Here is a 12,892-nt window from a genome sequence, read left to right as displayed (position 1 = left end):
TGGAAAGAGAAAGAGAGTTAACAGTTGCTTAACCTTTGAGATTGAGGGCCGAATTTTACACCTCCCCCCCCCACCCCACACACACACACACAGGTGGGTTTGCAGGAGGAGGTCCGTAAAATTCTATGGGTGACTTTTCCACCTCCTACCTGCCCACCTCTGACTTCACCATGACTTTAAGGGCGGCGGGCAAGACCTAGGGAAGCCTGCCCCCCATCCCCCATCTCTCCCCCCCCCACCCCCCCCCCCCCCCCCCCCCCCCCCCCACCCCCGCCCGATTAAAACCCTTAAGTGGCCAATTAATCCCTGACTGGCTGCAACTTTTCAGCCCTTGGGAAGAGATAGAGGTTGGGGTGGGTACCCGGGAGGGTAGCTTGCCTCAGGTGGGAAGGGTAAGGTGCCTACTTCACAGGCTGCCTTTTCCAATCCAACTTCCCCACCCCAAAGGTCTGCCCAACACCCGGGTGTCCCCTCTTCCCCTGGCCTGTGCACCCTGGCCCCCCCCCCCCCACCCCCATCACTACCCCCCTCTCAAGGGCCTTCTCTCCTAACCCTGCTACCAACTTACCGGGCACCCTCACCTGTCACCTGTTTAAGGGGAAATGGTGGTGGTGGTGGTCACTGGACTAGCAATCCAGAGGCCCAAGCTAATGCTCTGGGGACACAGGTTCAAATCCCACCACAGCAGCTGGTGGAATTGGAGTTCAACTAATAAATCTGGAATTAAAAAGCTAGTCCCGGTAATGGTGACCAATAACCACTGTCGACTGTTGTAATAACCCATCTGGTTCACCTATGTCCACCAGGGAAGGAACTCCGCATCCTTACCTGGTCTGGCCTACAAATGACTCCAGACCCACAGCAAAGTGGCTGACTCTTAAATGGCCCAGCAAGGCACTCAGTTCAAGGACAATTAGGGATGGACAACGAATGCTGACCAGGCCAGCGACACTCACATTCCATGAAAGAAAAAAGAAACTCCTGGCACTTCTTCATCAGGGACTGGATGCAGTTCCAGCAATGGCCTCTACTCCAGGTGGCGCTGCCGGGATGAGCGAGCTGTCAGGGGTGAAACATTGTCTCAGTTGGGAGCCAATTAACACACCTCAGAGCTTTAAATGGCTGCAGGGCAGCCCACCAGAACAGGGGCAGGTTTCACGTTGACTTTTCAAGGGTGGCACCCGTAAAATCCTGCCCTATGTGTATTGCTAGCACTGTTAATCAGAAAATAAAGATGATTATGCTTGGGCTAAATGCAGCTTTTAGTGTCTTTGATTTGGGTTGATGTTGATTCCGAGGCCTATTATAGATCATTTTGAATGGATTGTGTCCAGTTTTGATCCTGCAGATGATAAATATTGAGCCTCTGGAGTGGATGGCGAGGAGGACCACTGAGATGATATAATATCTTCAAGCTCTTTGTTATGAAGATAGCTCCAAAGTCAGGGTTATTTACTTTGGAGAGATGCTGCTTTAGACGGGATAATGACTGAAATGTCTAAAATTATGAAGGAACTAGATACAATCCGGTTAGGCAGATTATTTGAGAAAGATACAGACAATAGGATTAGGGTCCATTACGGTAAAATCCAAGTGAGCAGCAACTATGGAAAGGGAGAACCCCAGAGTTAACCTTTCAGGGTGATGAACTTTTCTCTCTGTTTCTCTCTCTCCACTGATGCTTCTAGAGCTGCTGAGCATTTCCAGTATTTTCTGCTTTTATTTCAGATTTCCGGCATCCATTGAATTTTGCTTTTGTAAAATCAGAGTCAGATGAGGTGCCTGGGACACGCTGTACGGGTTCAGGTGGGGGTTGGTGAACAATAGGCGTGATGGCACTGCTGACTGTATGAGGAAGGCTTGATTATCTCTTTGCCTTTTCATATGATCATATGGGATCGATTAAATAAACTCAGTCCCGGGCTCAATCCTTGTCCTTCCACAGCTCAGCGGTTGCACTGGGTAACCTTAGTGAACCCTGGTTAGTAAACAGCAGAATTAACAGAGAAATACAGCGGCCACTAACAAACTGGCTCCCTTTCACAGAAGTGGATAACTTGGTTGACGTACAGACTGAGATTAAATCCTGATTCCAGCCATTGATTCTTGTGGCTAATTTTGCATTGACAGTGGGTCTTGTGCTATTTCACAGAAATATCAACAGGTTCTCAGACTCTGTGCGTACAAGAAGGTTAATGTCATAGAAACGTGGAAAAATCAAAGAGATGTCTGCATTGACAATTTGCTACAAGGCCTCAGTAACCAGAACTAATCAAATCCCAGATTCTTTGAAGAAAAAGTACTTTATATTGGAATACTATCTGCAGACCTGAATCTGAACTGGCATCTTCTAGTTGTGATCAGGCATGATGCACATATCCAGTTCCCTCTAACTGGCAATGTCCAATTCCCTTTTCAAGGACTGTAGAGTGACTCCATACTTACCCTAGAAACTTGGCAGTGTGTTCCAGAGGGCAATCAGGCACCCAAACTGACTTTCCTCCTGTGGATTTTACTGTATTTGCCAAGGACTGCATCTCCCCTCCCCCAATCCTTTCCCTTGGCAACTACCAGGAACTGTTCCATCTTGGTTTATAACCTCCAGTGCAGCTCCCAATGATGTGTTTGGTTCTTTTCCTGAAGGAGTTTAATTGGCGCAGCAACCACTGCATCTGCATTCCACATACCTGTCTGGCCCTGGCTGCAAGAAATAGAGAGGAGGCTGTCCTTAAATGCCAGCCTGAGAGTGAAGTACGTGGAGACTCTCAAGGAAGCCACATTAAGAGAGAGCCGGACTTTTCAGGAGAATGCCACTGTACTTGAATAGAGGTTACAAGTAATCACTTGCATTTACACAGCGCCTTTCACCACCTCAGGACGTCCCAAAGCATTTTACAGGTACCAATGAGGTACTTTTAAAGTACTTCCTTACTGTTGTAATGTAGGAAATGCAGCAGTCAAATTGACAATAGCAAGGTCCTGCAAACAGCAATAAGATACCTGACCTGTTTTAGTCACGTTGGTTGAGGGATAAATACAGAAGAACGCGCCTTCTCTTCTATGAAATAATGCATGGAATCTCTTACATCCACCTGAAGGGGCAGGCAAGAGCCTCAGCTCCACTTATCTGAATGACGGTACCTCCAACAGTTCAGCACTCTCTCAGTACTGCACTGGAACGTCAGCTCCAATCACTGGAATGGAACAAGCAACCCTCGGACTCAAGAGGCGAGAGTGCTCCTCACCGAGCCCTGGTCGGAAAGTGTAATCCAAATTACGGGAGCCTGCGTAAGAACCAAGTCTGACTGCAGGATTGAGCAAGATGCCCACAGAACTAGGCTGCTGCAAAGCTCAAAAGAATAGGGGCTGATGGTAAAAGCTAGAATCAAGGGCCCTGGAGGAATCAGGACTGGGTCGGAGTGGCGGATGGGGGAGGCAGCAACTTCAGCTGTGCATAACAGGGCCCAAGAGGCTCCTGAGGACTGGAACCTTTACTTACGTTGCTTCGAAGCTCCTGTGGGGCCATTGAGTTTTGCTGCTGACCTTTACACGCTGACCAAACCGGGATGGCAGGAATTGGGTCTTACGTTGGGCACTTGACTAAAAATAATCCCGAGAAACATGAGGGGCCGCTAAAGGGGAGTTAATGGCAACTTACACACGAACTAATCGGGAAGAGGAAAGAGTCATTCAGGCAACAAGTTCAGCCCATTTTTGGTAGATTCAGCCCCATCTCACTACTTTCTCGTCAAATCCCCTCATTCTGAAGTATTCACTTACACTGTCTGCGTAAGGCGGCACATCCAGGCTGAGAAGGATCTTTCCCGACATCGCTTCTTACAGCCTGAATTCCTCAGTTTTAAATGGTCCACCCCCCCCCCCCCCGCAAACACACCCCTGGCTCGGTACCTTGGGCACCTTGATGTACTGAATATACACGGACAAAGCAAAGGGGGATCGTACGCAGGAAAACGTCCACGGAATCAGCAGCTGTGCGCTTCTGCAGAAGCCGCCACCATGGGGAAATTCAGGAGTTTTTCAGCTGCAGCCTTGCGAGAAGAGGGAACTACACCCTTCAACACCTCTCACTGCAACAGAACACACAGTGGTCCCCACGCAAAGGTAACACTGGAAATAACAATGTGTGGATTGGACAGCTGCAAGGCTCAAGGCTTCACCCACAACCCTGGGCTGATGTGCTGCCTGGGTGCCCTCATCTTCTTCCTCCTCCTCCTCCTCATTTATTTTCGATCAGCGTCTGCACTTTGTAAACGAGGTCACGCGCCAGCTTCAGCACCTGCTGCGCATCGTGATGCTCGGCCATTTCTAGAAGGTAGAGCAGAAGTGATGGTTAGCAGGGTTCAGAGGTCAGGCGGGCCCTCGTGGGCTCAACCTTCCACCTCGGTGGGGGAAGCAAAGGTCACCTCCAGCCCAGTCAGAGGAGTGAAATATCCTCTCTGAAATATGGTGTAAGACCAGGAAGGGAGGCACCGGGTGTTTCAATGAGTTATAACCAGGCCCTTCCACTCCAGGAACCCGAGTATGTTTCCCTTCTGGATAAAGAAGATGAGATTACCCATCTAATGATACAGATCTTTCGCCAGCCTCCCTCCCAGTCATGCAAAGTAACAGGGATGAGCTGTTGGCACTTGGGTGAATGGAGTAGTTAAAGGGTAATAAGGATTATAGAACCAGAGTGGGGAATGGGGGAAAGGTACAAATCAACCCTGATATAACTGAAAGACAAAACAGGCTCGAGGGACTGAATGGCCTACTCCTTTCTCTATAACCTTACTCCCTCAAACCCCCAAGAGCGTGGACAGGGTGGGTAGTTGCTCACTTTCATGTCTCTCTCCTCCAAGTGGTGGAGGTCGAAGGCAGCTTACCAACAGCTTCCGCTCACATCGACAGCCGTGGGGGCCCGACCTGAAGGGCGTCCCCCCAGCTGTTCCCGGACAATCCCAGCTCGCTACCCGCCCCTCTCTTGCTCACCGTTAAAGAATTTGATGATGTCCGTGAAGTCCATGTTATTTTCCAGGATGATGTCTCGGTAAAGCTCCACCAACGACAGCGCAATGAAGAGCACAAAGTGAGCCGACGAGGTGTACTTTGCTGCCCAAATAGTTTCCCAGACCGAAAACACGTCACCGTAGACTAACTCTGCAGAGGGCAAAGAGGGCACAGGCTGCAGAAACCCGAAGCGGCAAAGATACAGGTGGGGTTGGGGGAATAGAGGAGAACAACAGGTAGCTGTGCTCTCTCTGCTGCCTCATCTCCTGAAAACGTTAGGCCTTAGTTCCAGGAGCATCGGGATGTCCTCCACCCATATAATCATTCTTCATATGTGAGGCTAAACTAAACTGCCCTAACTGTAGCTCATTGTGAGGTGTGCCTGCTGAAAAGGGTCAGGGAGAAATAAAATAGAAGTGTGTTTGCATTTGGGTTAAATGGGCCAGTGTTACTGATTGGCTAAGGACAGTGGGGGGGCAATTGCATGGCTGCTGCATGGTGTTGCAAACAACTGTTGTAAGAGGGAGCGGCAGAACTGGAGCGACAAACAATGGGACAGTTTCAACAGGCAATTGCCAGTTTGTCAAATAATTGAGGGTAAAATCTATCTTTTTTATTGCTGCCTCGTCACTGTGTCACCAATTGTACTTGATCATTAAAATTATTGGTGCTACTATATTGATTGTCTAATCGAACTGATCTACCTCAATGGACACACGTACGCACACACATACTCATTCCCAGCTGTCTTGTCGTTGTATGTTTGGCACTGATAGTTTAAAGCTACGTTGTGCTACAATGAACAGGGATTCGCTGGGTGCAGTTTTAACAGGAGGCAGGGCTGACTCTTGAATGATCTTGCAGAGGGTTCAATTCAAATGTTGAATGGACAGTGTGTGGGGTGGTGGCCAGGAAACACAAGTCAAGGACGCGACCAATTCTGCAGAGGCGGGCTCGAAGGGGGGACTTCCTGCCAGAGGCTGGTTGTCACTGGCAAGTGCCATCTGCCTGGCAGCAGTGGGTAGCCAATGTAAACAGTGATGATTGGGGAGCCCCCTGGATCTTCCCAGTGATGGATGCGCCCCCCCCCCCCCCAAAACAATGAGGGCCAAGCCTGGCAGTGCCTGGAGGTGACTTGCCAGCGGTTGGCTGGGTAGGAGCCTGCCAAGCCTCCTCCATCCACCCAGCACCACTGGAGCAGAATTGATCAGCGGGCAGAGTGTGGGGCCACAGGCCATCCTGCGGACAGCTTTCTCCCAACCCCATCCTCAGGGTTGGTCTGGCAGCGGTGGCTTGTGTGGTCAGGTCTAAACAGGGGTTTTGGGGATAATCTATTATCTCAAAGTATGCTGCTCGAGTCTGTCGTTTCTCCAAACCATTACTCTTTCTTTGCAGCACGTATTTGCATATTTGGACCTCTCCATGAGGTTGGAGCTTCTCCTCCTTACTGATCTCACTTAGCACTTCTCAGTCACCTGACCGGACATCATCATTACATCAGCAATGTAGGTTTCTGATGTTAACCTTTTACACTACACGGCAGGAATTTATACTAAAAAAATCCAAACCTCTTCTGGGGGCACCTCAAGATGAAGGAGCCCTCGTGGTCCCCATCCTGCTAGCAGCAACATTCACCTCAGCTGCGGGCCCAATAAGAGAGCCTGCAGCCTCAGGAACCCACTCCTGTCCTCCATTGGATGGCAGACTCAAGAGGCAGCCAATTAGGTGGCTGCACCCAGCAGATTGAGTGTGTTGCCAGGAAGTACAGGGTCGGGGCCCAGAAATGGTGCTACCCCCTATTGTTTTTAAAGGGGGCAAGATTTGGCCTGTTGTACCCCTGCTGGCTGATCCGACGTCTCTGTGGCTTCAGAAGATCCCTTAGTCCACCAACACCCAGAATAAGGTCTGTACTCATGGAGCAGAAAGGGAGGGCTCAGCAGGCCAAGAGGAACAGAGGTAAAGTGATGTTAAAAAGTTCCCTCTTTAGTGGCTGGGCACTGATAAACCTATACTCAGGTATGGAGGTGGGGGTGCTGTGGAGATAGCTATTTATTGCACAGTGGATTGAGGTAGGTTGATGGAAGGCACGGATCCCAACCACTGACTCATGGATTTGAGTGCCAGGGCTGTTCACACTCCAATTTGCCCCACTTTCACTCATTGAGGTTAACGGTGATCAACCACATATCTGTGCCATCACTAAGACTGCCAACTTCCACATCATTAGCATCGCCGGACTCCACCCCGCCTCAGGTCATCTGCGGCTGCAAACATCATCCATGCCTTTCTTACTCCTAGGCTTGGCTACTCCAATGCACTTTCTGGCCGGCCTCCCACATTCTAACCTCTGCAAACTTCAGGCTGTCCAAATCTCTGCTGCCTAAGGCTGGTATTTTACGCTCTAGCCCCTGTGACGAGCTGGAGGTGGGGTGGGCATCTAATGGGGCAGATGATGATGGCCGGGGACCCTGCCACCTTCCTGCCTCCACCCCGATGGGTTTGCGGTGGAAAAGCCCATGAATGGCCTTCCCATCCCACCGCCAACTGAGGCCCTTTAACTGGGTAATTAAAGCTCACTAAAGGGCCTCACCCCACGGCCGCTGGGATTCACCCAGCAGCGGGCGGTCCTGTCGCCATGCTGGGAGCACAGTAAGCAAACCTATGCGGGTTGCCTGTGGTTCCCCCGGCGATGGGTCCCTTATTTAATCAGCTCCTGATTGAGGGATCCGGCACTGGGAAGAGGGAACAGGCTGAGAGCCGGCCCCTTGCACTTGCTGCTGACCACCCTCCCTACACCCCTCCCCACCATCTCTCCCCTCTGGCCTGGGTCGCTCTGCGATTCTGGGCCCCTGGTGGGTGTATGACCCGCAGCCACTGCTGCTCTGAGGCACAGACCATCTCCACTTTGTCCTAGCTAGTAAATCAAAGTGGCAAATGGTCTGAAGAGGGACGCAGCAGGGGAACAAAGAAGAGGAGAATAAGATGTGAAGAGGTACGGCCCAGTATAACCACTTACACCTACCTCGCTTGAAGTCGAGCAGAAACCAGCGATAGCAGAAGTAGAAGTGGGTGTAGTCCCCATTCTGGTGCATTAACTCGAATAATTCTGAATCCAGGATCTGGAACAGAGGCACAAACACAGATTGTACAAGGAGCAGTTCCAGCTCTGACAGGCAATTCCCCTCACCCCTCTGGGCTCCGACCTCTCTCTCTCTCTCTGCCACTAACTTGCTGATTGCTCCCTCTGCTTTCGGCAGTATTGATATGGTTATTGATCCTATAAACTTTCTCCCATTTCTCCTAAGCTCGGAGTTTACCAAAGTTCCTTCTGCAGACGTCTCACTTTGTTAAAGACTCTGGTCTGTCTCTGTTTCTCCAACTCATTCTTTGCCAGTGACTCAAACCTTCCTCAGTGTCACTTCGTCCTCCAACCCAAAGTTTGCACCAGAAAATCATTCCTTGAGTGGTTGCTCCCTCTCTTGCAGTCTCATAAAAGCTATAATTTGTGCCCAAGTACTTGCCATGATTCGGATGGTGTGCCCAGGATTAACAATTACCCCCTGACTGATATTAGCCAAAGGAATTCAAATGGAATGCTCACATTAGCCTAACTCTTCTGAAAGTAAGAGAATATGGTTGTTCATAGGATTCAAGCTGATTGGTGAAGCCGAAACTAAGGGCGGGATTTTCTGCACCCGCCCACCGCCAGGATCTTCCGGTCCCGCCGCAAGTCAATGGACTTCTGGCTGGGGCGCTGCCTCGCCCGCAGCGAGTCCTACCCACAACAAGGCCAGAAAATCCCAGCCCAGGACACAGAGCTTTTATTTATTGTTACTCAACCCAGGGTCCCAGCTATCCTCTATTTATATGTGTTCAAAGGCAATTACTACCCATCACCTGTTTCTCTTAACCTTAACGATATAATTGACATGACGCTAACAAACCACAGCAATGTAATTGGCAACTGTGTCCTCCTACCAATGTGTGCACGCCCAAATGGATGGTACAATACTTAAAAGCAATAAACATACAATGAGCCCACAAAGGGGTAAAATACCACTTGCCTCTATACAATTGAAGCATGGCAGCCAGTGAACCCTGGATGTTTAATTGCATGTTCAAATATCCAGCCTTCAGATAATGCCTTAAAGAAGCTTTAATCTCAAGGCTCATAGATTTTACATCGGCTACATGACACTCATCTTCCACTCAATGAAAGTAGCTACAAAGGACAACTTGCCACATGCTGGACATCCAAACTCAATGCCTTTTACCAGTCTTGCTCGTCACCAACTGCTTGATTCTGCTCTCGCCTTTGGCATCTTTGGCAAAGAGTCATGCCCCCAGTGAGACTGCTCCTCCCTTTCCAGTGCCCAGAGACAGGCTGGAATAAGACAGAGAATCCCTGCCCAAAATCTTTTCCCCTTTTGCCTTGGCTCCAGCCAACAGCTGGGTCCTGGATTTAACACTCTTGAGGTAACAAAGGCCACTCCAATGCTGGAGAACTGGACATGTGCCTTGTGGGCCACACAGGGACTTTACTGGAGGTGAGAAAGACCCAAACATCCTTTATCTTTCTTCGTGTGCTTCTGGAGAGCCATGTTTATGTGACTATATCCAGGTTAAAAGTCATTCACCAGAGCCAACTGGTACTAATATGAACAAGCAACTTGGACACATATAATTTATATTGTCCAATCAATGCCTTAGCATGTCCCTTTGACATGTTCTACATCTTGAGGCACCATATTCCATGGGTGAGTAGGAAGTGGTAGCTCCCAATGTGTGTCTTCCAACAACATAATGCTACACATCCAGAAATACTTCAAAACAACACACCATAATCAATGAACTCAAATAGGATGGGTGACAACGGCCAATCTTATGAGAGACATAAGTTTCAGTGGGGGTCTCATCTGCTCTTGCATAGATCTTGAGAGCTGATGTATCCCACCTATGGTCACCAATACCCATTAAATTCCATCTTCAAGAAAGTCAAAAATGTTTCAAAAATCGCCAGGAGCAGTTCAAGTTCATTTCCCAGAGCTTCACAAGTCTCCATGATCTCATTGTTATGCTCCGAGGCCAGACCACCAGGTTGCTGGTAAGATCCGGTTAGGGACCAATAACATTTTATTTAAACTAGACAAAGTTTGAGATTCAAGACATGTGCTAAGTGAAGAATGCCACAAGATTCCAGAGATTTTGAACAAACAAAAATAAACTTTACTGAACAAGGTCAGAAAGATAAAACAATTTACAATGTCGATCTTATACTCATGTAAAGTTAATAATGAGGTACATGTGAATTAACAAACCAACCGTGGTCGAACACACCACACTACACAATAAATGACAGATGCAACCAAGACAGAGCCCATGGATTTCTCAACAAACCACCCAGACGTCAGTAACACTGTGAGTCAACCAATCTCACTGAAACTCTCTCATGAGGGATTCCAGTCTTCACCTTCAAAAGGTCTCGCTTTGGAATTCTCTCAAAAAGTCGTTCCAACTCGGACGGCATCAAGAACGGCCCGCTGCACAGGATTTCAATCTCGTCTCCCACGATCTCGTTTCCCTGGATTCCCAAATCTACACTCAAAACACCAAATTGCAGGCGCAACTTCAGACCTCTGGCTGCGCCGAGCAGAACACTACAGCTCCAAAGGGGCACCATTTCCCCAACGGTCCGCAGCACAGAGTCACCAACCTTCTGCTGCCTTCTTGGATCTTCAGGGCTTCTCCTGAGTCCTCTTTACTTAAAACCTGCTCCCTTCAGCCCTTTGTCTAATTTGACACTGATTTCTCTGCTGCTCCTCTCTTGTTCCTTAACTTAACTGGGACCTGTTTCTGTCCCCTGTCTATGTCCCTTACCTGGAACTCCTTCTTGGGGCCTCTCCCTAACATGTCTCCCTGTCCCTTGCTTGAGAAGCTAGTCTTTCATGGTGCTCAGCTCCCTGTCAACTGACCTGGGTTTTCATGCCTGTTTTTCCTTTCTCTTTATGCGCAGGCACGCTGGGCCTGTCCTGGGCTGAAGAGCTGAGAGATGCAGATCTGCCACATTGCTCACGTGCAGGAAGTCCAAGATTTGTCAGGACTTAAAAGTTCCCAACCTCCGCAGCTCAACAATAAGGTAAGTTTGGGTTTCATAACATTGTATAAAGTTACAGTCTGCACTATATGTTCCTCGAGAAAGAAACAAAAATCAGAGCAGGCTCTATTATTATATAGGCAATATTACTTATACACAGTAAGATCCCACAAACAGCAACAAATTGCCCAATTTGTGCAGTGTTGGTTGAGAGATGAATGTTCTCCAGATCACTGGGATTATCTCCTTTTTTTAAAATAGTGCCAGGAATCTTCAACATGTTTTTTGCCCGTTAACCAATTCTCAAACCATGCCATTATTCCCAATCCCATGTGCTCTAATGTTGTTAACCTCTTGTGTGGGACCTTATCAAAAACCTTCTGAAAATCCAAATACACCACATCCACTGGTTCCCCCTTATCTATTCTGCTAGTTACATCTTCAAAAAAACTCTTAACAGGTTTGTCAAACATGATTTCCCTTTCATAAATCCATGTTGACTCTGCCCAATCCTACCATTATTTCCTAAGTGTCCAGTTATCACATCCATTATAATAGATCCTAGCATTTTCCCTCCTACTGTAGTTTCCTGTTTTCTCTCTCCCTCCTTTCTTCAATAGTGGGGTGATATTTGCCACCTTCCAATCTGCAGGAACCATTCCGGAATCTATAGAATCTTAGAAGATGGCCACCAACACATACACTCTACAGCTACCTCTTTCAACACTCTGGGTTGTAGATCATCAGGTCTAGGGGATTTATCAACTTCTGGTCATTAATTTCTCCAGTACTACTTTTTCACTAAGACTAATTCCTCATTCCCGCTAGTCCCTTGATTCTGGGAGTTTTTTTTGTATCTTCCTCCATGAAGACAGACACAAACTATTTGTTTAGTTTCTCCGTAATTTCCTGATTCCCCATTATAAATTCTCCTGTCTCTGCCTGTAATGGGCCCACATTTGCCTCTGCTAATCTTATCCTTTTTACATACGAATTAGGAACAGGAGTAGGCCACTCGGCCCCTCGAGCCTGCTCTGCCATTCAATAAGATCTTTGCTGATCTAATAGTAACTTCAAATCTGCATCCCGCCTACCCCCGATAACCTTTCACCCCCTTGCTTACCAAGAATCTACCCATCCCTGCCTTAAAAATGCTCAAAGACTTTCTTCCACCGCCTTTTCAGGAGAGCTCCAAAGATTCACGACCCTCAGAGAAAAAATTCTGCCTCATCTCCATTTTAAATGGATGACCCCTTATTTTTAAACAATGACCCCCTAGTTCTAAATTCTCTCACAAGATGAAACACCCCCTCCACATCCACCCTGTCATCCACCCTCAGGATCTTATACGCTTCAATCAAGTCGCCTCTTCTAAACTCCAGTGGATACAAGCCTAGCCTGTCTAACCTTTCCTCATAAGACAACCAGCCCATTCTAGGTATGTAATTTGAATGTCTTAAAAGTAGAAAACAGAGGGAGAAGCGGAGAGGGTTTAGGGAAGGAATTCCAGAGCTTAGGACCTAAACAGCTGAAAGTGTTGCCACCAATTTCTATTTTCACGGGATTTGGGCATTGCTAGCAAGGCCAGCATTTGTTGTCCATCCCTTATTGCCCCTGAACTGAGTGGTATTTCAGAGGGGAGTACATTTTGGTGGGTCTGGAGTCAAATGCAGGCCAGGCCAAGTGAGGACAGCAGATTTCCTTCTCTAAAGGAACTGGCTTTTACACTGAACGTACAGCACAGAAACAGAATTAAGGTCAAGTGGTTTATGCTCCACGCAAGTCTCC

At 48.2% G+C, this 12,892-nt stretch overlaps 1 protein-coding gene across 1 annotated transcript in view; it reads right to left on the bottom strand.

Moving 5' to 3' along the window:
- Positions 1-4,237: 4,237 nt before the first annotated feature.
- Positions 4,238-12,892, bottom strand: part of sgsm1a (small G protein signaling modulator 1a) — a 118,158-nt gene continuing 109,503 nt past the window's right edge. Inside the window, exons 23-25 of the mRNA XM_041202425.1 lie at positions 8,033-8,129; positions 4,993-5,160; positions 4,238-4,326 (exon numbers count right to left, since the gene is read on the bottom strand). Of these exons, the coding sequence (XP_041058359.1) occupies positions 4,238-4,326; positions 4,993-5,160; positions 8,033-8,129 (354 nt within the window). The remainder of the gene's footprint in view (positions 4,327-4,992; positions 5,161-8,032; positions 8,130-12,892) is intronic.

The sequence above is a fragment of the Carcharodon carcharias genome, chromosome 13 (assembly GCF_017639515.1).
Source record: "Carcharodon carcharias isolate sCarCar2 chromosome 13, sCarCar2.pri, whole genome shotgun sequence".
Lineage (NCBI taxonomy): Eukaryota > Metazoa > Chordata > Chondrichthyes > Lamniformes > Lamnidae > Carcharodon > Carcharodon carcharias.
The sequence above is the reverse complement of the archived record's forward strand: the minus strand, read 5'-3'. Positions and strand labels throughout refer to the sequence as shown.